Source organism: Mobula birostris, chromosome 19, assembly GCF_030028105.1.
Source record: "Mobula birostris isolate sMobBir1 chromosome 19, sMobBir1.hap1, whole genome shotgun sequence".
In the NCBI taxonomy this organism is placed as follows: domain Eukaryota; kingdom Metazoa; phylum Chordata; class Chondrichthyes; order Myliobatiformes; family Myliobatidae; genus Mobula; species Mobula birostris.
This window is the reverse complement of record NC_092388.1, coordinates 9,679,406-9,701,674: the sequence shown is the minus strand read 5'-3', so window position 1 is coordinate 9,701,674 and position 22,269 is coordinate 9,679,406. Positions and strand designations below refer to the sequence as shown.

Here is a 22,269-nt window from a genome sequence, read left to right as displayed (position 1 = left end):
GGAAATCCAGAGCAACACATGCAGAGTGCTGTAGGAACTCAGCAAGTCAGCCAGCATCTATGCAGGGGAATAAACAGTTGAAGGTTTCAGCTGATACTTCGAGATGAGAAATGAATGAGGAAGAAGTTGTATAGTATTATCCATTTCTGCACCAGTGGTCTTTCTCATCTTGGCTCTGAGCTGCATTATCACATATTGAATCCTTCAGTTCAATTTTGTGATTCACTTTGAGGAAGAACTCTGCCCCTTTCCTTTCCCGTCCCAAAGAAAGGTCTCAGCCCAAAACGTCAAATGTTTAATCAGACAAGAGAGCAGTTGGGCAAATGAATAGCTGTAGAAAATAATATTGAGCAAATGTGTGGCAGCTGGATAATGGCACCCCTAATGCCCTAAATAGGTTCTTGTAGTTAACTTCAACAGGACACTAGTTCACTTCAGTGGAACCAGCAGTAATAGTGAGAGACCAGAAATTACTACAGAATTTCAGCACGGATGTCTCAAGCAGTTTTATATCCCCAGGGTAGTTTGAACCTAAAACATCGTAGCTCAGAAGTAAGAGGGTTAACCAATGAGTTTACTTGCAACTATTGTAAGGGCTACTACAGAATATTGTATTTCTCCCTTGGGGTTCTCACTTTTGACAACAGATGCATTTCTAAAAAAAAGTTTCCACAGAATTCAACTTCCTTTTACATTCAACTGAAAAGTTAACTCTGTGTGGAGTGCACTCTTGCATTAAAAGCAAATACCAAGGTTCCACTGCATGTTTTATTCGCCCCAAGTACCACCAGCATTATTAACATTAAGGCAGGAGGGCTAGCAATGAGATTTTTGGCCCAAGTTCCAATGTTGAAAGTTTGAAGTATATTTGCTATCAAAGTATGCTTACCATATACAAGTGTGAGATTCATCTTCTTACAGACAGCAGCAAAATAAAGAAACACAATAGAATCCACAAAAAACCCACACACAACAAAGAACGGCAAACATCTGATGTGCGAAAAAAGAGCAAATTGTACAAACAGTAAAAAAAAAGTAAACGTATAATACACAGAGCATGAACAGCAGTAAGCACATAGCCTGTTCAGCACTGATGTAAGTGAAGCCCGTCCACGAGCCCAATGGCTGCAGGATTTGCACTGGGATTATGGTCATGGAAATTCTGGATCAAGATAAAGTGATTAGCTTTATTTGTCAAATGTGCATTGCAACGTACAGTGAAATGCGTCACTTGTGTTACCAGTGTGCTGGGACAGAGCACAAGAGTTGCCATGCTTCTGGAGCTGAGATTGCAAGGACCTATGAATGAGTAACCCTAATTCATACGTCCTTGGATTGTTGGAGGGTGTGGGAGTACCTGGAGGAAATCCACATGGTCACAGGGGGACCATACAGACTCCATGTTTTACCAGGATGCTGACTGGATTAGAGAATGTGTCTTATGTAGATAGATGCTAGGGCTTCTCTCTTTGGAGCCAAGGAAGATGAGAGGTGTACCAGATGATAAGAGGGCTAGGTTGAGTGGATATCCAGAAACTTTTTTCCCGGGGCAAAAATGGCTAATGCAAGAGGATATTGTTATTAAGTGACTGGAGGAAAGTTTAGGGGGATGGTAGATTTTTTTTTTTGACAGTGAGTGGCAGGTGCATGGAACACACTGCCAGATGTCGTGGTAGAGGCATTTAAGAGACTCTTAGACACAACGATGATTTAAAAAAATGGAGGGCTATACAGGAGGGAAGGGTTAGGTTCGAGATTGTTTAATGTCATTTCCTGTGTGCAAGTGTAAGGAGAGCAAAATAATTGTTACTCTGTATCCAATGCAGCACAAGCAAAATACAAAAGATAAAGAGCACAATAATAATAATCATAAACAATAACTATAAATATATAAGAGCTTATATACTTAGATTGATTCCATGTCCATAAGGTGACACTAGGCGGTACATAAGGTGACTGACCCAAAATAATTTAGTGGTGGAATTAGTGGGTGGAGGTGTTGATCAGCCTTACTGCTTGGGGAGAGTAACTGGTTTTGAGTCTGTTGATCCTGGTGTGGATGCATCCTCCTTGTTAGGAGTGGGATAAACAGTCTATGAGGAGGATGTGTGGGATCCTTCAGAATATTACTGGCACCTTATGTTCTTGATGTCGGGTAGGCTGGTGCCAGTGATGTGCTGGGCGGTTTTGACTACCCACTGTAGAGATTTCCTGTCTGCTACAGTACAGTTTCTGTACGATGCCGTGATGCAGCTTGTTGGGATGCTCCCTGCTGTACATCTATAGAATGACGAGAGTATGTATGTGCAAAGCCCTGCTCCCTTCAGCCTCCTCAGAAAGTAGAAGTGTTGCTGAGCTTTCTTGGCTGTGTAGAATATGTTCTGGGACAGTGAGGGCTTGTGTGTGTTGTGCACTCCTAGGACTTTGAAACTCAAAGCTCTACGCTTCTTTTTGGATTCCAGACCTAATCAGTTCCCCTCTACCACCACTCTGCTCCGTCTAGCGGAATTAGTCCTTACTCTTAATAATTTCTCCTTCGGCTCCTCCCACTTCCTCCAAACTAAAGGTGTAGCTATGTGCACCCGTATGGGTCCTAGCTATGCCTGCCTTTTTGTTGGGTTTGTGGAACAATCTATGTTCCGTGCCTATTCTGGTACCTGTCCCCCACTTTTCCTTCGCTACATCGACTACTGCATTGGCGCTGCTTCCTGCACGCATGCAGAACTCGTTGACTTTATTAACTTTGCCTCCAACTTTCACCCTGCCCTCAAGTTTACCTGGTCCATTTCCAACACCTCCCTCCCCTTTCTAGATCTTTCTGTCTCTGTCTCTGGAGACAGCTTATCCACTGATGTCTACTATAAGCCTACTGACTCTCACAGCTATCTGGACTATTCCTCTTCTCACCCTGTCTCTTGCAAAAACGCCATCCCCTTCTCGCAATTCCTCCGTCTTCGCCGCATCTGCTCTCAGGATGAGGCTTTTCATTCTAGGACGAGGGAGATGTCTTCCTTTTTTAAAGAAAGGGGCTTCCCTTCCTCCACTATCAACTCTGCTCTTAAATGCATCTCCCCCATTTCACGTACATCTGCTCTCACTCCATCCTCCCGCCACCCCACTAGGAATAGGGTTCCCCTGGTCCTCACCTACCACCCCCACCAGCCTCCGGGTCCAACATATTATTCTCCGTAACTTCCGCCACCTCCAACGGGATCCCACCACTAAGCACATCTTTCCCTCCCTCCCCCCCCCCCCGCATTCCGCAGGGATCGCTCCCTACGCAACTCCCTTGTCCATTCGTCCCCCCCATCCCTCCCCACTGATCTCCCTCCTGGCGCTTATCCGTGTAAGCGGAACAAGTGCTACACATGCCCTTACACTTCCTCCCTTACCACCATTCAGGGCCCCAAACAGTCCTTCCAGGTGAGGCAACACTTCACCTGTGAGTCGACTGGGGTGATATACTGCGTCTGGTGCTCCCGATGTGGCCTTTTATATATTGGCGAGACCCGACGCAGACTGGGAGACCGCCTTGCTGAACACCTACGCTCTGTCCGCCAGAGAAAGCAGGATCTCCCAGTGGCCACACATTTTAATTCCATAATCCATTCTCATTCTGACATGTCTATCCACGGCCTCCTCTACTGTAAAGATGAAGCCACACTCAGGTTGGAGGAACAACACCTTATATTCCGTCTGGGTAGCCTCCAACCTGATGGCATGAACATCGACTTCTCTAACTTCCGCTAAGGTCCCACCTCCCCCTCGTACCCCATCTGTTACTTATTTTTATGCACACATTCTTTCTCTCACTCTCCTTTTTCTCCCTCTGTCCCTCTGAATATACCTCTTGCCCATCCTCTGGGTCCCCCCCCCTTGTCTTTCTTCCCGGACCTCCTGTCCCATGATCCTCTCGTATCCCCTTTTGCCAATCACCTGTCCAGCTCTTGGCTCCATCCCTCCCCCTCCTGTCTTCTCCTATCATTTTGGATCTCCCCCTCCCCCTCCAACTTTCAAATCCCTTACTCACTCTTCCTTCAGTTAGTCCTGACGAAGGGTCCCGGCCTGAAACGTCGACTGCACCTCTTCCTACAGATGCTGCCTGGCCTGCTGCATTCACCAGCAACTTTGATGTGTGTTACTTTGAAACTGTTTTCAGTTTCCACTGCTGTGCCGCCGATGTAAAGGGGGATGTGAGTGGCATGTGTTCTTCTGCAGTCGATAACCATCTCCATGGCCTTGTTGACATTCAGGAAGAGGTTATTTGCTGGGCACCAGCCTTCGAGCTCTTGCGCATCCTCTGTAGGCCGTCTCGTTGTTGTTGGTAATGTGCCCCAACACTGTCGTGTCATCGGTGAAACTGGCAATGTGATTTCCCGGGTGTTTGGTCATGCAGTTGTGTGTGAGCAGAGTGTACAGCCATGGGCTCAGCCCTGGGGGTGGGGGGAGGGGTAGCACCCTTTTTGAGGATAATGGGGAGGGAGGAGCAGTTCTACGTCCTGACTATCTGATGTCAGGATTTTAGAGTAGGGTAAAATATCAGCACAACGAAGGCCTGTACTGTGCTGTTACGTTCTATGTAACCCTTTAATAAAAGCCTATCTCCCTTTCCCACTACCTCCCTAACTCCCTACATTCAAGTACTGCAATTTAATTGATACTGCTAAACAGGAGAAGCAGGAACAGCAGCAACAAGTGATTACTTTTAGATTTATCTTGGAGTAGGTTAAAAGGTCAGCACAAGATCGTAGGCCGAATGGCCATACTGTGCTGTAATGTTCTACGTTGACAACCCCATACCAAATGTAATACTCTGTCACCACCCACCTTCTCCCTCAGTTCCCCACAATCCACCACTGTTTTCTGATATAACTCAAAGTTCAAAATACATTTATTATCAAGGTATGTTTATGTCACCATAGACTACCATGAGATTCATTTTCCCATCAACTCTCATCATCGCCATGGATTAAAAGTTTTCTTGTACTTCTCCCCCCCCCCCCCACTGCCATCTGCAATAATTATTTCAGTCCTTTTTTAGTTCACCCCCATCCCGTTTGCGTTTCTATTGTGATGATGCACTGAACAATTAAATTCTGTGATCGTGGAGCTGAGGCATGAGAGTCGTTTGCTCAAACTTCAAATGTTCTGTTGAGCATAGTTCCTTGAGTGGGATCCATGGTAGACTTTGCCTGCCGTGATCCTGAGCCAAACTGATGCAGAGGGCTACTGAACCCTGACTTGCTGAGGCATGTAAACTCACATTCGTAGCTTTTATTCCCCACACAGATATGCAGTTTAAAGTTCATAGTGAGACTACTTGTGGAATCAAGTCTGTTCTTTCCACGTTCCCGACAATGGTCCCTTGCGTAAACAAAGAAATCACTTCTCGTTGAGGCGCACAAGATGATAAGGAGCAAAGATCAAGTGGATAGCCAGAGATATTTTCCCAGGGCAGAAATGGTTAACATGAAGGGGCATGATTTTAAGGTGATTGGAGGAAAGTGTAGGGGGGATGTTAGAGGGAGGATCTTTACACAGAGCAGTGGGTGCATGGAATACCCTGCTGGGAGTGGTGATAGAGACAGATACACTTGGAGCATTTAAGAGACTCTTAAGTAGCACATGGATGATTGAAAAATGCAAAGCTATATAGGAGAGAAGGGTTAGATTAATCTTGAAGTAGGTTAAAAGCTTGGCACAACATGGACAGAATAGCCACACTGTGCTGTGTGGGCAGGTGGCCAAGTGGTTAAGGCATTGGAATAGCTACCTGAAGGTTGTGAGTTCGTTCCCCAACCGAGGGAACTTGTTGTGTCCTTGAGCAAGGCACTTAATCACAGATTGCTCTGCGACGACACTGGTGCCAAGCTGTATGGGTCCTAATGCCCTTCCCTTGGACAACATTGGTGTTGTGGAGAGGGGAGACTTGCAGCATGGGCAACTGCTGGTCTTCCATACAACCTTGCCCAGGCCTGCGCCCTGGAGAGCGAAGACTTTCCAGGTGCAGATCCATGGTCTCGCAAGACTAACGGATGCCTTTATTATAATCCTTGAAATAGAACGATTTCCAATTTTATATGATAGTGTTTGTTAGATTTTGTTGCAATTGTGTGAGTTCATAATGTCCAGAACTGTGGTAATCTGCTACTTTGAAACTAAAGAATCAAGAATAAACTTTATTCGCCATACACATTTATACGTGTTAGAAGTTTGCAGTGGTGTGTTGGTCAGGACGTGACACACAATAAAAAACAACAATATTTATAAAACAGACGAGTTCATCTGTGATTTTGTCACAGGTTCAGTTTAGCAGGTCTTTCTGTTCTTTTGATGGTTTCAAGATCTTGCACTCATTCTCAAAAAGCTTTGCTGTGACACATTGATTCTTATCCATTAATAGCAGTCACGGTCAATGACTTCCCTTACCAAACTGCTTCCTGCTTTAGTTTCACAATGAATGGGAACAGAATTTTTTTTAATGTAAAAAAAGAATTGTTTTCCAGCTTTTCAGGCTTCTGATCTAAAATTTAGATTTTCTTGTTTTTAGAAACTAATCTTTTATACAATATCTATCCACTGCCTCCTCTACTGTCAAGATGAAGCCACACTCAGGTTGGAGGAACAATACCTTATATTCTGTCTGGGTAGCCTCCAACCTGATGGGATGAACATTGACTTCTCAAACTTCCGCTAATGCCCCACCTCCCCTCTGTACCCCATCCGTCATTTATTCATTTATTATTATTATTATTATTTATTATTATTATTATTGTTTTCTCTCTCCTTTTTCTCCCTCTGTCCCTCACACTAAACTCCTTGCCCATCCTCTGGGCTTCCCCCCTCCCCCTTTCTTTCTCCCTAGGCCTCCCGTCCCATGATCCTCTCATATCCCTTTTGCCAATCACCTGTCCAGCTCTTGGCTCCATCCCTCCCCCTCCTGTCTTCTCCTATCATTTCAGATCTCCCCTCTCCTCCCACTTTCAAATCTCTTACTAGCTCTTCTTTCAGTTAGTCCTGACAAAGGGTCTCGGCCCGAAACGTCGACTGTACCTCTTCCTAGAGATGCTGCCTGGCCTGCTGCGTTCACCAGCAACTTTTATGTGTGTTGCTTGAAATTCCAGCATCTGCAGATTTCCTCGTGTTTGCGCTCTTATACAGTAATTTTGCTTAAAGGTGAGGGGTAGAATAATGTTGGAACATTCCGCCTTAACAGGTGAACTACTTATGAGGAAAGTTTAACTTTATCTCTGGGCTTGGTAACATGTTTTGTTTTACTGCATTAATAATGTACTATAAGATATGATAATGGGCTGTACTTGTTATTGATAAGAAATAATACTCATATGAAAATATTGAGGGTTCTTGAAACGATTTTAGTTGGAAAAATGTAAATAATTCTTAAAGCTGTTACTGTTATGCTCATGAAGAGTGTTGGCCTGAAACGTTGACTATTTATTCCCCTCCACAGATGTTGCCTCACTTTCTGAGTTTCTCCAGCGTTTTGTGTGTGTTACTGCTCTGCTGCAGTTTTAAGATGATTTTCCCCAGATCCTCATTGACATGCTTGTAAGAACTGGCCCCTTGCCTACAACGTTGAACTAAGAAGACAGGCCTGAGTGATTGTAGCATATTTAATTAAACTTATTTCAAGTTGCAGGATCAGCTTTCCTGTCACACCAAAATGGCATGCCACTTGGTGTAATCTTTGTGTCTCACTGGACATGCTTGGTGGTTTCCCGTCAGATTCAGAATCAGTATCAGCTTGATTATCATTGTCTTGTATGATGTAAAATTTGTGGTTTTGCAGCAGCAGTACATTATAAAGATATAAAGTATTACTATAAATTACAAAGCAGATCGCACAGAAGCAAAGAGAATAGTGAGGTAGTGTTCACGGACCGTTCAATAATCTGATGGCAAGGGGTAAAAACTGTTCCTGAATCGCTGGGTGTGGTTCTTCAGGCTCCTGTAACTCTTCCCCAGTGGTAGTAATGAGAAGAGGGCCTGATCCAAAATGTGGTGGTCCTTGATAGGTGCTGGTGGTCTGTTGAAGATGTCCTCAATGGTAGGGAAGATTGTGCCCACGATGGAGCTGGCTGAGTGAACAACACTGCAGCCTCTTGCGATGTTATGCACTGGAGCCTACATGCCAGGCTTCAATGCAACCAGCCACAATGTTTTTGATCAGACACCGATAAAAATTTGCAAGGCTTTTCGGTGGCATACGAAATCTCCTCCAACTCCAAATTAAATAGAGCCATTGGTATGCCTTCTTCATGATTGTATCACTGTGTTGGGCTCTGGACAGATCCTCTGAGATGTTGTGTATTTAATATTTCAGTAATATTTTAGTAATCTTGTTTATATATTATTTGATTCGGCATTTTAGCTTGTTTAAATAATTCATTATAGGTTGAAGGAATAAATACAGGAATTGCATTCGCCATCATGCTACCAAGTGATATGTGCCCGCTTTGCTTAAAGTAAAGTTGAAGTTAGACCTGCATTTTTGGACTCCCATGTCTTTCCTTGAATTAGTTTAATGTTTTGAAGTTACAAAACATAACAATATTCAGGAACTTAAAGCTGCTCACTCTTTCCACTGCTTCATGAGGATCAGTGTGTGTTCTCCCAACTCCCCCATCCTGAAGTTCACAGTCAGATCCTTGGTCTTGCTGATGCGGAGGGTGGGGTTGTTGTTGCGACACCAATCTATCTCACTCCTGTACGCTGCCTTGTTGCTGTCTGCGATTTTACCAACAACAGCCATTCCATCTAGAGTGCAGGACCTAATTTGTAGGAGTTGAATTCGGCCCACTGAGTTTCCTCCGCCATTCCATCATGGCTGATTTATTATCCCTCTCCACCCCATTATCATGCATTCGCCCCATAACTTGATAATAGATATTTTTTTGAGCTGTACCTAGCCATACAGTCATCACTGTAGAGAGAGCCGAGCATGGACTATTGTTAATGTCTGGGACATGATAGGCTGAGAAAATGATTTTGATTTAGAAACAACCCCTCTGCAGTTATGAATCAGAAAGACTCTTATGATTAGTATCAGCCAGTTAATAATAATAATAATAAGTAATTTATTAATCCCAACAGGGAAATTCTTTCATTACAGCAGCAACATTTAAAAACACACTTCACAGTGTGCAGACTTAACTAATAATAAAGTGACATACATAAAAGTTGCTGGTGAACGCAGCAGGCCAGGCAGCATCTCTACGAAGAGGTACAGTCGACGTTTCGGGCCGAGACCCTTCGTCAAGACTAACTGAAAGAAGAGCTAGTAAGAGATTTGAAAGTGGGAGGGGGGGAGGAGATCCAAAATGATAGGAGAAGACAGGAGGGGGAGGGATGGAGCCAAGAGCTGGACAGGTGATTGGCAAAAGGGATATGAGAGGATCATGGGATAGGAGGCCGAGGGAGAAGGAAAAGGGGGAGGGGGAGGAAACCAGAGGATGGGCAAGGGGTGTAGTGAGAGGGACAAAGGGAGAAAAAGGAGAGAGAGAAAAAGAATGTGTGTGTATAAATAAATAACGGATGGGGTACGAGAGGGAGGTGGGGCATTAGCGGAAGTTAGAGAAGTCAGTGTTCATGCCATCAGGTTGCAGAATACCCAGACGGAATATAAGGTGTTGTTCTTCCAACCTGAGTGTGACTTCATCTTTACAGTAGAGGAGGCCGTGGAGAGACATATCAGAATGGGAACAGGACGTGGAATTAAAATGTGTGGCCACTGGGAGATCCTGCTTTCTCTGGCGGACAGAGCGTAGGTGTTCAGCAAAGCGGTCTCCCAGTCTGCGTCGGGTCTCGCCAATATATAAAAGGCCACATCGGGAGCACCGGACGCAGTATATCAGGCCAGCTGACTCACAGGTGAAGTGTCGCCTCACCTGGAAGGACTGTCGGGGGCCCTGAATGGTGGTGAGGGAGGAAGTGTAAGGGCATGTGTAGCACTTGTTCCGCTTACAAGGATAGGTGCCAGGAGAGAGATCGATGGGGAGGAATGGGGGGGACAAATGGACAAGGGAGTCGCGTAGGGAGTGATCCCTGCAGAAAGCAGTGGGGGGGGGAGGGAAAGATGTGCTTAGTGGTGGGATCCCGTTGGAGGTGGCGGAAGTTACGGAGAATAATATGTTGGACCCGGAGGCTGGTGGGGTGGTAGGTGAGGAGCAGGGGAACCCTATTCCTGATGGGGTGGCGGGAGGATGGAGTGAGAGCAGATGTACGTGAAATGGGGGAGATGCGTTTGAGAGCAGATTTGATGGTGGAGGAAAGGAAGCCCCTTTCTTTAAAAAAGGAAGACATCTCCTTCATCCTGAAATGAAAAGCCTCACCCTGAGAACAGATGCGGCGGAGACGGAGGAATTGCGAGAAGGGGATAGCATTTTTGCAAGAGACAGGGTGAGAAGGGGTATAGTCCAGATAGCTGTGAGAGTCAGTAGGCTTATAGTAGATGTTAGTAGATAAGCTGTCTCCAGAAAGATCTAGAAAGGGGAGGGAGGTGTCGGAAATGGACCAGGTAACCTCCAACCTGATGGCATGTTGATATGTCCATCCACGGCCTCCTCTACTGTAAAGATGAAGCCACACTCAGGTTGGAGGAACAACACCTTATATTCCGTCTGGGTAGCCTACAACCTGATGGGATGAACATTGACTTCTCAAACTTCCACTAATGCCCCACCTTCCCCTCGTACCCAATATATTATTTATTTATTTATTTACACACATTCTTTCTCTCTCTCTCCTTTTTCTCCCTCTGTCCCTCTGACTATACCCCTTGCCCATCCTCTGGTTTTTCTCCCCTCCCCCTTTTCCTTCTCCCTGGGCCTCCTGTCCCATGATCCTGTCATACCCTTTTGCCAATCACTTATCCAGCTCCCCCTCCTGTCTTCTCCTATCATTTTGGATCTCCCCCTCCCCCTCTCAAATCTCTTACTAACTCTTCCTTCAGTTAGTCCTGACGAAGGGTCTCGGCCTGAAGCGTCGACTGTACCTCTTCCTAGAGATGCTGCCTAGCCTGCTGCGTTCACCAGCAACTTTTATGTGTGTTGCTTGAAATTCCAGCATCTGCAGATTTCCTCGTGTTTGTGTAATAATAAAGTGTATGTCTCTGTATGCTCAGATGATCTTGAAGCCGGGTAGGTAGCACTATGCTCCGCAAAATGTGCATGTAGCCGGGTCTCAGTTATGCACAAAAACACTGCACTCCCAGTATTTCTTCTGGGTCTTAATCAGTGCACCAAGCTTGTCTATCTTATTTCTCAAGGACCTCACGTTTCCCATGATGATCTGGAGGATAGAAGGTGTATATTTCCTCCTCTTAACCCTAACCTTCACTCCAGCCCAGTAGCCTTGGCGTCGCCTCCCAGGCCCACGCGGGATCTTGAGCCACACTCCGGCAGTAGCGACGGTTTTCATAGCTCAATCAGCTCGTTTCTGGAATAAGCACAACCTTCGCTCCAAGCACAAGGTAGCCATCACAAATCGTCCCAGCACAAAAAAATGCAAAATGACACACAAGAAAACATAAAAATAACATTAAGTAATATGAAAAATGACAAGACACAGCAACAAACTGCCACTAGCGTGATATCATCTTGCAAATAAGCTGATGACCATGAGCTCATCATTCTTTAATCTCAGTCCACGGTCCCCAATTTGTAACTGCATACTGGAAATTAAACAAGCAGGACGCTGAAAGAACTTAACCTGTCAGGCAGTGTCTCTGGAGGGTTCCCTCATTTGTTCGTATGACAAAGGCAATCATCTTTCCATGACCATGATTGTTTTAGGCAAATTTTTCTGCAGAAGTGGTTTACATTGCCTTCGTCTAGGTAGTGTCATTACAAGACAGGTGACTCCAGCCATTGTCAATACTCTTCAAAGATTGTCTGCCTGACGCCAGTGATCGCATAACCAGGATTTGTGATATGCATCTGCTGCTCATACAACCATCCACCACCTGCTCCCATGGCTTAATGTGACCCTGATCGGGGGACTAAGCAGGTGCTACACCTTGCCCAAGGGTGACCTGCAGGCTAGCAGAGGGAAGGAGCACCTCACACCTCCTTTGGTCGAGATGTATCTTGCCACCCCATCTGGAAGGTTAAGGATATTATTTCAAATTTCCACCATCTGCAGTTTTAAGAAAATCAACCTAGAGACAGTGCTGGCCTTCTAGACCTTGGAGATCAGGGCTATGATCAGTTTGGGTGAGCTGGAGGCATGCTTTTTGTAGGCTGGTGTACAGACTGCTGCTGTTACACTGGGCTGAAGACTGAGGGGAGGGATCACTGTTCTGTCTAAGCTGCACGGGTGTGCAACCACATCGTAACTCCCACAAGTCTGCAAACATAGCCTTTGTTACCACACAGCTGGGACGATCTTTTATATAATGTTAATATAAAGTGCCGTGCAGTTTCCAGACCGTGCAAAAAAATTTCCTGCTCAAACCAGTGGTTGGTCTGTGCTGCTGTGTACAAAAAAAAATGGAGAGAACATTGTAAGGAATGTTTAACCTGTCATGGGAGTGATAATTGGAAGGGATGTTTTGTCCCTGGTGAATTCAAATTTCTCTCATGGTGCTGGAACTGCATCTGGGAATGGAAATTTTCTGGCTACTCTTGCAAGGTGCAAGATGTTAGGGTTCAGTCAATATTTTGGGTCAAGATCCTGCACCAAGACTGAGAAAGAACAGGAAAGCTTGACAGTAGATAGCAGTATGCAGAGAATAGGAAATAGGCTGGGTAGGTAATACGTAGGTGCAACCAAATAGGGAGAGGATGATGGGCAGGGGCTAGGTAGTTGGAACAGTGCCCAGTAGATAATACTAGTGAGGGAAGGGAATGTTGGGCAAATGGAACTAGGTAATCTTCAAGAAAAAAAATGATATCCAAATTGTGGAATCAGAACAACATTTGGGGCCCTCCGTTATTCGTGGTCAAACATGGATATTGCATCCCAGATGTCTACTTGATACGCAGGCCAAGGCAGTACAAAATAGAGAACGAGCTATTGCCCATGTAGCAGGCTGCCCCTCTCCACACAGCTGATGAACACAAAGAATGGCAGAGACCTTGGTACCAGCGACATCAAAGGAGTTGCTGGTCAGTGTTTGAACTCAATGTAGGACTGCCTTAGGGACTCCAGCTCCGGATTTTTCACTGGGGGTTTTCTCCAGAAGCCTTCCCCATGAGTGAGTATAACCGCAAGGAAGTGGAGGTTTGAGATCAGAGTTTTCCTTCTCCTAGGTGAACGGCCAACCATAGCTGATGAGTCCCATCTGCCCAAAGCAACTGGTTTTAAGATGCCAGTGACCCTCCTTTGCCCCTTCTCCTGTCAGTAGAAATGGTTCTACCAGGCTTAATAGCTACACGCGAAGGCCAGGAGCTGGACTTGGTTGTCAGAGGCTATTTGAGGCGCACGCCATTGGGAGCATTTAATAGGTAGTGGGAGTTTATCACCACTATCATCCCTGGCTATGATAACCTTAAGCAACTGAACAACATTAAAAAGAATTAATTAACTACAGGGAAATATAATACAATAGGTAACCGGGGGAAGGCATGGTAGTGTAGCAGTTATTGCATCACTTTACAGCCCTTGCTGTAAGATAGGGGTTCAATTCCCAACGCTGCCTGTAAGGAGTATGTATGCGAATAAGGAGAAATCAGCAGTAGCAGAACACTGCATTTGCTATGGCCATAGGATTGACTTTGATGGCGTAAAACTACTGTGCTGTACCAATGGCTTTTGGGAACGCCTGGTAAAGGAAACCATTGAAACAAAACTAGGGGAAAAGAATTTTAACAAAGATGAAGGTCTCACTCTCAGTAAGAACTGGAATTTGTTATCAAGGTGGGAGAGCCGAAACCTGATTGGATGATGAGGGATGGACTATGGAGGTATAAATACCAGTGGACTAGATGTGCCTAGGCATCATCCCTGAAGAAGATGGCAGAGTTTGTCATCGAAACGTTGGTTATAATCAATACCTGTAACCAGCTGGAAGCCCGAGAAGTATTTATTCAAGTTTGTATGTTCTTCCCATGAAAGCGTCGGTTTCTTCCAGGTGCTCTAGTTCCACATTTCAAATTCCAAAGATGTACAATTAAGCTTAGAGAGCTTTGGTCACGCTATGTTGGCACCGGAAGCATGGCGACATAGAACATAGAAAATCTACAACACAGTACAGGCCCTTCAGCCCACAATGCTGTGCCAAACATGCACTTTAGAAATTACCAAGGGTTACCCATAGCCCTCTATTTTTCTAAGCTCCATGTACCTATCCAAGGGTCTCTTAAAAGACCCTATCGTTTCCACCTCCACCACCGTCGCCGGCAACCCATTCCACGCACTCACCACTGTCTACGTAAAAAAAACTTATCCCTGACATCTCTTCCATACCTACTTCCAAACACCTTAAAACTGTGCCCTCTCGTGTTAGCCATTTCAGCCCTGGGAAAAAAGCCTCTGACTATCCACATGATCAATGCCTCTCATCATCTTATACAGTGACATAAGTGGGCTGCCCCCAGCGTATTCTCACTGACTTGATTTGACACTAATGATACATTTCACTGTATGTTTCAATGTATGTGTGACAAATAAAGATAATCTTTAATCTTTAATCTGATGTTGTTTGGGTCTTGACAAGATTACAACCTCATTTCTCTTGATGATGACATTGTAACCATGGAGGAAAGCCCAGAGTTAGAAGTACTGGTAGAGGATTCTACCGTAATGCTAGATGGTTTGGAGTTTGAGCCACATAGGTTGAGCTTATGGTACATACAATGGTGCAATTCTAAACGGGAGATTCTGCAGATGCTGGAAATCCAGAGAAGTACACACAAAATACAGGAGGAATTCAGCAGATTGGGCAGCAGCTATGGAAAGGAATATAAAGTTGACTTTTCCGGCTGAGATCTTTCATCCGTTCTGATGAAGTGATGAAGACTCTTTATTGCTCACTTCCTCCAGCAAGGTGCAATTTTAATTTTGCATTACAGACTGCTAATTAGCTGAAAAGGCTGATTTTCAGATGTGTTTAGGAAGATGTGCAAGAGCAACAAATCAGTAATATTATTTTACATTTTGCCAATCTCTCCCTTCTTTTTCCTGAAGGTACTGACTGTTGAAGATGTATATGTCAGTCTGTGGTGGGACCTGGCTAACATGGGCCTTATTTATGTTTGAGTTACGACAGCAAGTGTCAAGCTTTTCATCCAACAGACCACACAAACACGTTTGATCCAGTTCTGATTCAACGTCTACACATTCGCTTGGATTAGCTCTCTTTGGAATGAAAGAGCTTAACCAATTTTCCTCCCTCTGTGAGAGACATTGAGGCACGTTAAAGCACTTTCTCCTACTCCATCAGCCAAAAGCAGACGTTTTTTGTCAAGTGAGACAGTTAGTGAACTTCAAAATACTCCCATCTTTCTTTAAGCCAATAATGAAGTGTAGTTTAGAATACAGCTTTCATGATTAAAACAGGTGGAATAATTCTCAAATTATGAAACTTGCAAAAGTAATGCTTGATTTTTCAGTAATTATTATTGATTGTTTATAAAAATGTTAAGTAAGAGGAGCAGAGGTAGGTGTCCCAGCCCTTTGAATAACTCCACCATTCATCATTCATCTTCTACCTCTGGCAATTGCCAGCTCTGTGCCCAGATCCCTCCATTCCATTAATGCCCAGGATTCCATCAACCTCTGTTTTGAATGAGCACAATGACTGAGCTTCACAGATTTCTGAAATTCCAAAGGGATTCAAAATGTTCACCACATTCTGGGTGAAGACATTTCTGCTCATTTCCATTCCCTTGTTCTTAAACTGCCCTCCCAGATCTGAGACACCTCAGTCGGGAATGTCTGCACCAAAGTCTAGATATGTTTAAATGTGCCTTATTTGACCTGCTTGTTCATATTCAATGACAAGTATAACCCATGATCTTGTCTTCCAAATTGTGATTTTAGCAATTACAATCAATTTTGCATTTTATTTATGATTATTTTGTTGATCAACAAAATAAGTTTGATGATTGTTTTGTTGATTATTTGAAAGACCAAGGAGCTGATCATCGACTTCAGGTGGAGGAAACCAGAGGTCCATGAGCCAGTCCTCATCGGAGGGTCAAAGGTGGAGGGGGGCAGCAACTTTAAATTCTTCAGTGTTATTATTTTGGAGGACTAGTATGTAATTGCAATTATGAAGAAAGCAAAGCAGCACCTCTACTTCCTTAGAAGTTTGTGAAGATTCAGCATGACCTCTAAAACTTTGACAAACTTCTGTAGATGTTTAATGGAGAATACATTGACTGGCTACATCACAGCCTGGAATGGAAATATCAATGCCCTTGAAAATCCTACCAAAGTAGTGGATGTGGCCCTGTCCACCATTGAACTCATCTATACAAAATGTTGTTGCAGGAAAACAGCATCCATCATCAGGACCCCCACTGTCCAGGACATGCTCTCTTCTCATTGCTGCCGTCAGGAAGAAGTTACAGCAGACTCACACCTCTAGGTTCAGGAACAGTTATAACCTATTAAGCTTTTGAACCAAAGGGGATAACTTCACACAACTTCAATAAACTCATCATTGAACTGTTCCTGCAACCAATGGATTCACTTTCTAAGACAATTCATTTCATGTTCTGATATTTCTTCTTTATTATTTCTATATTAATATAAATTATTATACAGCTATGTAAGACCTTGGTTAAACCCCACTTGGAGTACTGTGTTCAGTTCTGGTCACCTCACTACAGGAAGAATGTGGATGCTATAGAGAGAGTACAGAGGAGATTTACAAAGATGTTGCCTGGATTGGGGAGCATGCCTTATGAGAATAGATTGAGTGAACTTGGTCTTTTCTCCTTGGAGCGACGGAGGATGAGGTGACCTGATAGAGAGAGTTCATAAGATGATGAGAGGCATTGATCATATGGATGGCCAGAGGCTTTTTCCCAGGATTGAAATGGCTAACACGAGGGGACATAGTTTTAAGGTGCTTGGAAGTAGGTACAAAGGGGACGTCAGGGGTAAGTTTTTCACACACAGAGTGATGGGTGAGTAAAATGCACTGCCAGCAAAGGTGGTAGAGGTGGATACAAGAGGGTCTTTTAAGAGACTTTTAGCTCGGTACATGGAGTTTAGAAAAATAGAGGGCTATGCGGTAGGGAAATTCTAGGCAGTTTCTAGAGTATGTACATGGTCGTCATAACATTGTGGGCCAAAAGGCCTGTAATGTGCTGCAGATTTCTGTGTTCTGTGTACAGTTTGTGGTCGTTTGCACTCTAGTTGAACGTCCAAGTTGATGCAGTCTTTCATTAATTCTATTATGAGTATCCCTGCAAGACAATGAATCTCAGAGTTGTATCTGGTGACATATGTATATTTTGATAATAAATTTACTTTGAAATTTGAACTTTGAATTTTTTTAACTTACTCTCTGAGATATTTTCCCTTTTTTAAAGATGGACAGGCAATTATCGATGAATTCTAATATCATGGGGATACCTGGACCCCCTCAAGTTCACCAAATGCACTCAGAAGCCAAAATGGTAAGAAACATAAAATTACGTTTGATCTGTGAATGTGAATATGTGTGGAAGGATGGAGGGTTCACCTGGAATTTTGCTCAGCCATGTGCAGTAGCTTTAAATACAGATAAAGATGCAATTAATTATTTGTGGTGTGCTTTTTAAAACTGAATTTAGTTGCATAAAGTGTGTATTAGCCAGGATCTACTGAATAATTTGTCTACTGCAAGCTTGGGTGTCCATGGTTTTTCTTTAATTATAATAATAGTGTATGTCTTGCAGTGTTATGAGAGACTGTTTTCAGGACTTAAAAAAAAATACCAACTGCATCCAAAAATAAATGCTATGTTTCATTGTTTGCAAGAATATCTGATATGATTGTTCAGCATATTACTGTCCAGTATTTGCTTTTAAAATATATTTATTGAGTATGTTAATTTGTGATCTCTTGTGCTTACATATCTTTGGGCTTTTGAATGTATTGTAAATTGTAAAAAAAAAACTTGAACGTTGATTGTGGACTTGAAGCCAATCCAGATATGAAAGTATTTATGTTGAAACATGTGTTTACTAATATATGGTACAAAATAGAGTAAGGATATCATTGTTTATGTACACTCAGAGGCCACTTTATTAGGTACACCTGTACATCTGCTCGTTAATGCAAATATCTAATCAGCCAATCATCTAGCAGCAACAGAATAAAAGCATGCAGACATGGTCAAGAGATTCAGTTGTTCAGAACAAACATCAGAATGGGCATGAAATGCAATCTAAGTGACTTTGACTGTGGAATGATTGTTGGTGGCAGATGGGGTGGTTTAAGTATCTCAGAAACTGCTGGGATTTTCACGCACAACAGTCTTTAAAGTTTAGAGAATGGTGCGAAAAACATCTAGCAAGTGGCAGTTCTGCAGGTGAAGATGCCGTGTTGATGAGAGAGGTCAGAGGAGAGTGGCCAGACTGGTTCAAGCTGACAAGAAAGTGATAGTGACTCAAATAATCACACGTTACAACAGTGGTCTGCAGAAAAGTGTCTCTGTACACACCCCACATGTTGAACCTTGAAGTGGACGGGCTACAGTAGCAGAAGACCGTGAACATACACTCAGTGGTGACTATTTAGTATTAACTATTCCAATGTTTTTTTATGCTCTGTCTTACAGTTCCAAACAGAGCTTTCACTTACATACATGATGTAAGTGTTCTTAATCACATTTACTGTAGGTAACTTGGTGTAAACAATGTTTGTTTGTTACTGGAGACACAATCTGGTATCTAAAAGTGGCAGTAAACGTCTTTGAGGAATTGTTCTCAATATTTTCTGCAACTGGGTGCCATGTCTTTATAGATGTAAATGAAAGTATACCAGGAAGGCAGGTCCAGCTGGACTTAAAGGCGGATACCATTGTCTTACTTTGTTTCATCTACAGACCGACGACTGTCCAGTTTTGCAGGGTGGCTGGGTGGAAAGACTTGTGGTAGTCATGGAGTTATAGAATGCAACAGCACAGAAATAGGCCATTCAGCCCATCTAGTCCATGCCAAACTATTATTCTACAAGTCCCATTCGCCTGCACCTGGACCATATCCCTCCATACTCTCCCATCCATTATTCAAAAATATTAAAATCAAATGTTTTAAATGTTGTATCCATCACTTTTGCTGGCAGTTGTGATAACTTTACTCGCCTCAACTCTGAACTGATTCCAGTCCTGCCGAAGGGTTTTGGACCGAAACGTTGACTGTACTCCTTTCCTAGATGCTGCCTGGCCTGTTGAGTTCCTCCAGCATTTTGTGTGTGTTGCTCAGATTTCCAGCATCTGCAGATCTTCTCTTGTTTGTCCACAACTTATAGACTCACTTTCAAGGACTCTACAACTTGTGTTCTCAGCATTATTTATTTATTTATTTGATTACCCAATTCTTCGTCTTTTGCACACAAGTTGTTTTTTTCATTGATTCTACTGTATTTCTCTTTTCTATTGTGAATGTCTGCAAGAGAATGAATCTCAAGTTAGTATATGTTGACATATATGTATTTTGATAATAAATTTACTTTGAATTTTTAGCTCAGAATCAGGTTTATTATCATCGGCATGTGTTGTGAAATTTGTTAACTTAGTAAAAGCAGTTCAATGCAATACATAATATAGAAGAAGAAGAAGAAGAAAAAAGAAGTAAATCAATTTCAGTATATGTATATTGAATAGATTTTAAATTGTGCAAAAAACTCAAATAATATATATTGAAAAAATGAAGTCGTGTTCACGGGTTCAATGTCCATTTAGGAATCGGATGGCATAGGGGAAGAAGCTGTTCCTGAATCGCTGAGTGTGTGCCTTCAGGCTTCTGTACCTCCTACCTGATGGTAACAGTGAGAAAAGGGCATGCCCTGGGTGCTGGAGGTCCTTGATAATGGATGCTGCCTTTCTGAGACACTGCTCCTGGAAGACGTCCTGGGTACTTTGTAGGCTAGTACCCAAGATGGAGCCGACTAAATTTTACAACCCTCTGCAGCTTCTTTCGGTCCTGTGCAGTACCAACCCCTGTCTCCTGCACCCGCCCCTCCCCCCCGCCGTCAGAATGCTCACCACAGTACATCTATAGAAGTTTTTGAGTGAATTTGTTGAAATACCAAATCTCTTCAGACTCCTAATGAAGTATAGGTGCTGTCTTACCTTATTTATAGCTGCATCGATATGTTGGGACCAGGTTAGGTCCTCAGAGATCTTGACACCCAGGAACTTGAAACTGCTCACTCTCTCCACTTCTGATCTCTCTATGAAGATTGGTATGTGTTCCTTCATCTTACCCTTCCTGAAGTCCACAATCAGCTCTTTCGTCTTACTGACATTCAGTGCCAGTTGTTGCTGCGACACCACTCCACTAGTTAGCACAACTCGCTGCTGTACGCCCTCTTGCCTCCATCTGAGATTCTACCAACGATGCTCCTTCCATATTCTGACAACACTCTGAGTGAAGAAGTTCTCCCTCATTTTCCCCTTAATACTTCACCTTTCACCATTAACCTGTGACCTCTAGTTCAACCTCAGTAGAAAAGGCCTGCTTACATTTACCCTATCTAGTCAGTCAAAGCTGGGGAGAATGGAGTAATGGTCACCAGCAGAGTCAAATGGGGTGGGAGGTAGGAAGAATACTGACTGAGAATACAGGACAGTGGATCAGGGTGGAAGGGCAGTCATGCCGGCAGTCAGGATGAGGGAACTAGGAAACGTCACAGAGCAGAAAGAATGGGAGGAGGGGTTTGATCACTGGCCATTTGGGATGGAGATGGGATCAGCCCAACATGTCAGCTTGGCAGGAAGGAGTCAATCACTCAGCAGATTTGCTTGGCATGAAAACACCTACAGGCCCTTCTCTCCACAATGCTGTGCCTATTTTTGAACACCTATCTAACCCTTCTCTCCTGCATAACCCTCCGATTTTCTATCATCCATGTGACAATCCAAGAATTTCGTAAATGCTCCTAATGCAGGGTTCCCAACCTGGAGTCCACGAACCCCTTGCTTATTGGTACTGATCCTTGGCATGAAAAAGTTGGGAACCCCTGCCCGAATGCTTCTTCCTCTACCACCACCCTTGGCAGGGCATTGTACGCACCCGCCACCTGTAATGAATTGGCAGCATAGTTTAAGTTATAACAAGAAATAGGAGGAGATAGAGGCCATTTTGCCCTTCTTTTGCACTCTGCCATTTATGGCTGATCTTCAGTGCCATTTTTCTCCAGTATTCCAAAGTCCTTTGGTTCCCCTAATCCACGCTGTATCACTAAATAAATAAACAATGAAATAAAAGCCAACGCGCTGTTTGTACTCCAACTGTTCACTGAAGCTGTGAGTTACCTGAAGCTGCCAGTGATGTGAGCACAACACCACCAAATCCCTTTTTTTTAAAAATAGTAAAGGTTACCTAATCTGTCACCATTTAGAAAATATTCAGCTTCTGTGTGTTGAGAACTAAAAGTAAATGACTTCATATTTTTCCATGTTACGTTCTGTCTGCCATGATCTCACCCCAAAGTGGATAACTTCACTTTTTTCCAAATAATATTGCATTTGTCTTATTATTGCCCACTCACAGGGTTTATATCCTCCTGGAGTCTCTTTATATCTTCCTGAAGTCTCTTTACATCCTGTCCTCTACCCATAATCTTCCTGTCATCAGCAAATTTGGAAGTTAAACATTTGGTTCCCCTCAGCCAAATCATTACTACAGCTTGTGAATAACTGGGATCCAAGCACCGAATTTTGTGTTACTTTGTTAGCTACAGTCTACAACCCAAAAATAAATGTTTATCGGCTCTGCTTTCTTTCTGATAACCAATTCCCCATCTGTGTCAGTATAAGCCTCACAATTTTTTGTGCACTAACTTTCTTGAAAGTACCCCATGAGAGACTTAATTGGAAGTCTTCTGAAGATCTAAATATACATCCATCATCCATCGATTTCCCCTTATCTGTTCTACCAGTCACAGCCTCAAAAGTCTCCAGCAGATGACTAAAACATGATATTTTTCCAATGAGTTCACACTGACCTCTGCTCAATCATGTTATTCTTTACTATGTATTCTGCTATGACGTCCTTCATTACAAATTCCAAGATTTTTCCTGCTACAGATGGGCGGCTGATAAGTCAGTAGTTTCCTGTTTTATCTCTCTCTCTCTCCTTTCTTCAA

At 43.4% G+C, this 22,269-nt stretch overlaps 1 protein-coding gene across 5 annotated transcripts in view; it reads left to right on the top strand.

Annotated features, from left to right (window-relative positions):
* creb5b (cAMP responsive element binding protein 5b) overlaps positions 1 to 22,269 on the top strand; it is a 351,151-nt gene that overhangs the window by 214,403 nt on the left and 114,479 nt on the right. For all 5 annotated transcript variants that reach the window (XM_072283198.1, XM_072283202.1, XM_072283200.1 and 2 more), the window contains one exon: positions 17,505 to 17,591. In XM_072283198.1, the coding sequence (XP_072139299.1) occupies positions 17,505 to 17,591 (87 nt within the window). The remainder of the gene's footprint in view (positions 1 to 17,504; positions 17,592 to 22,269) is intronic.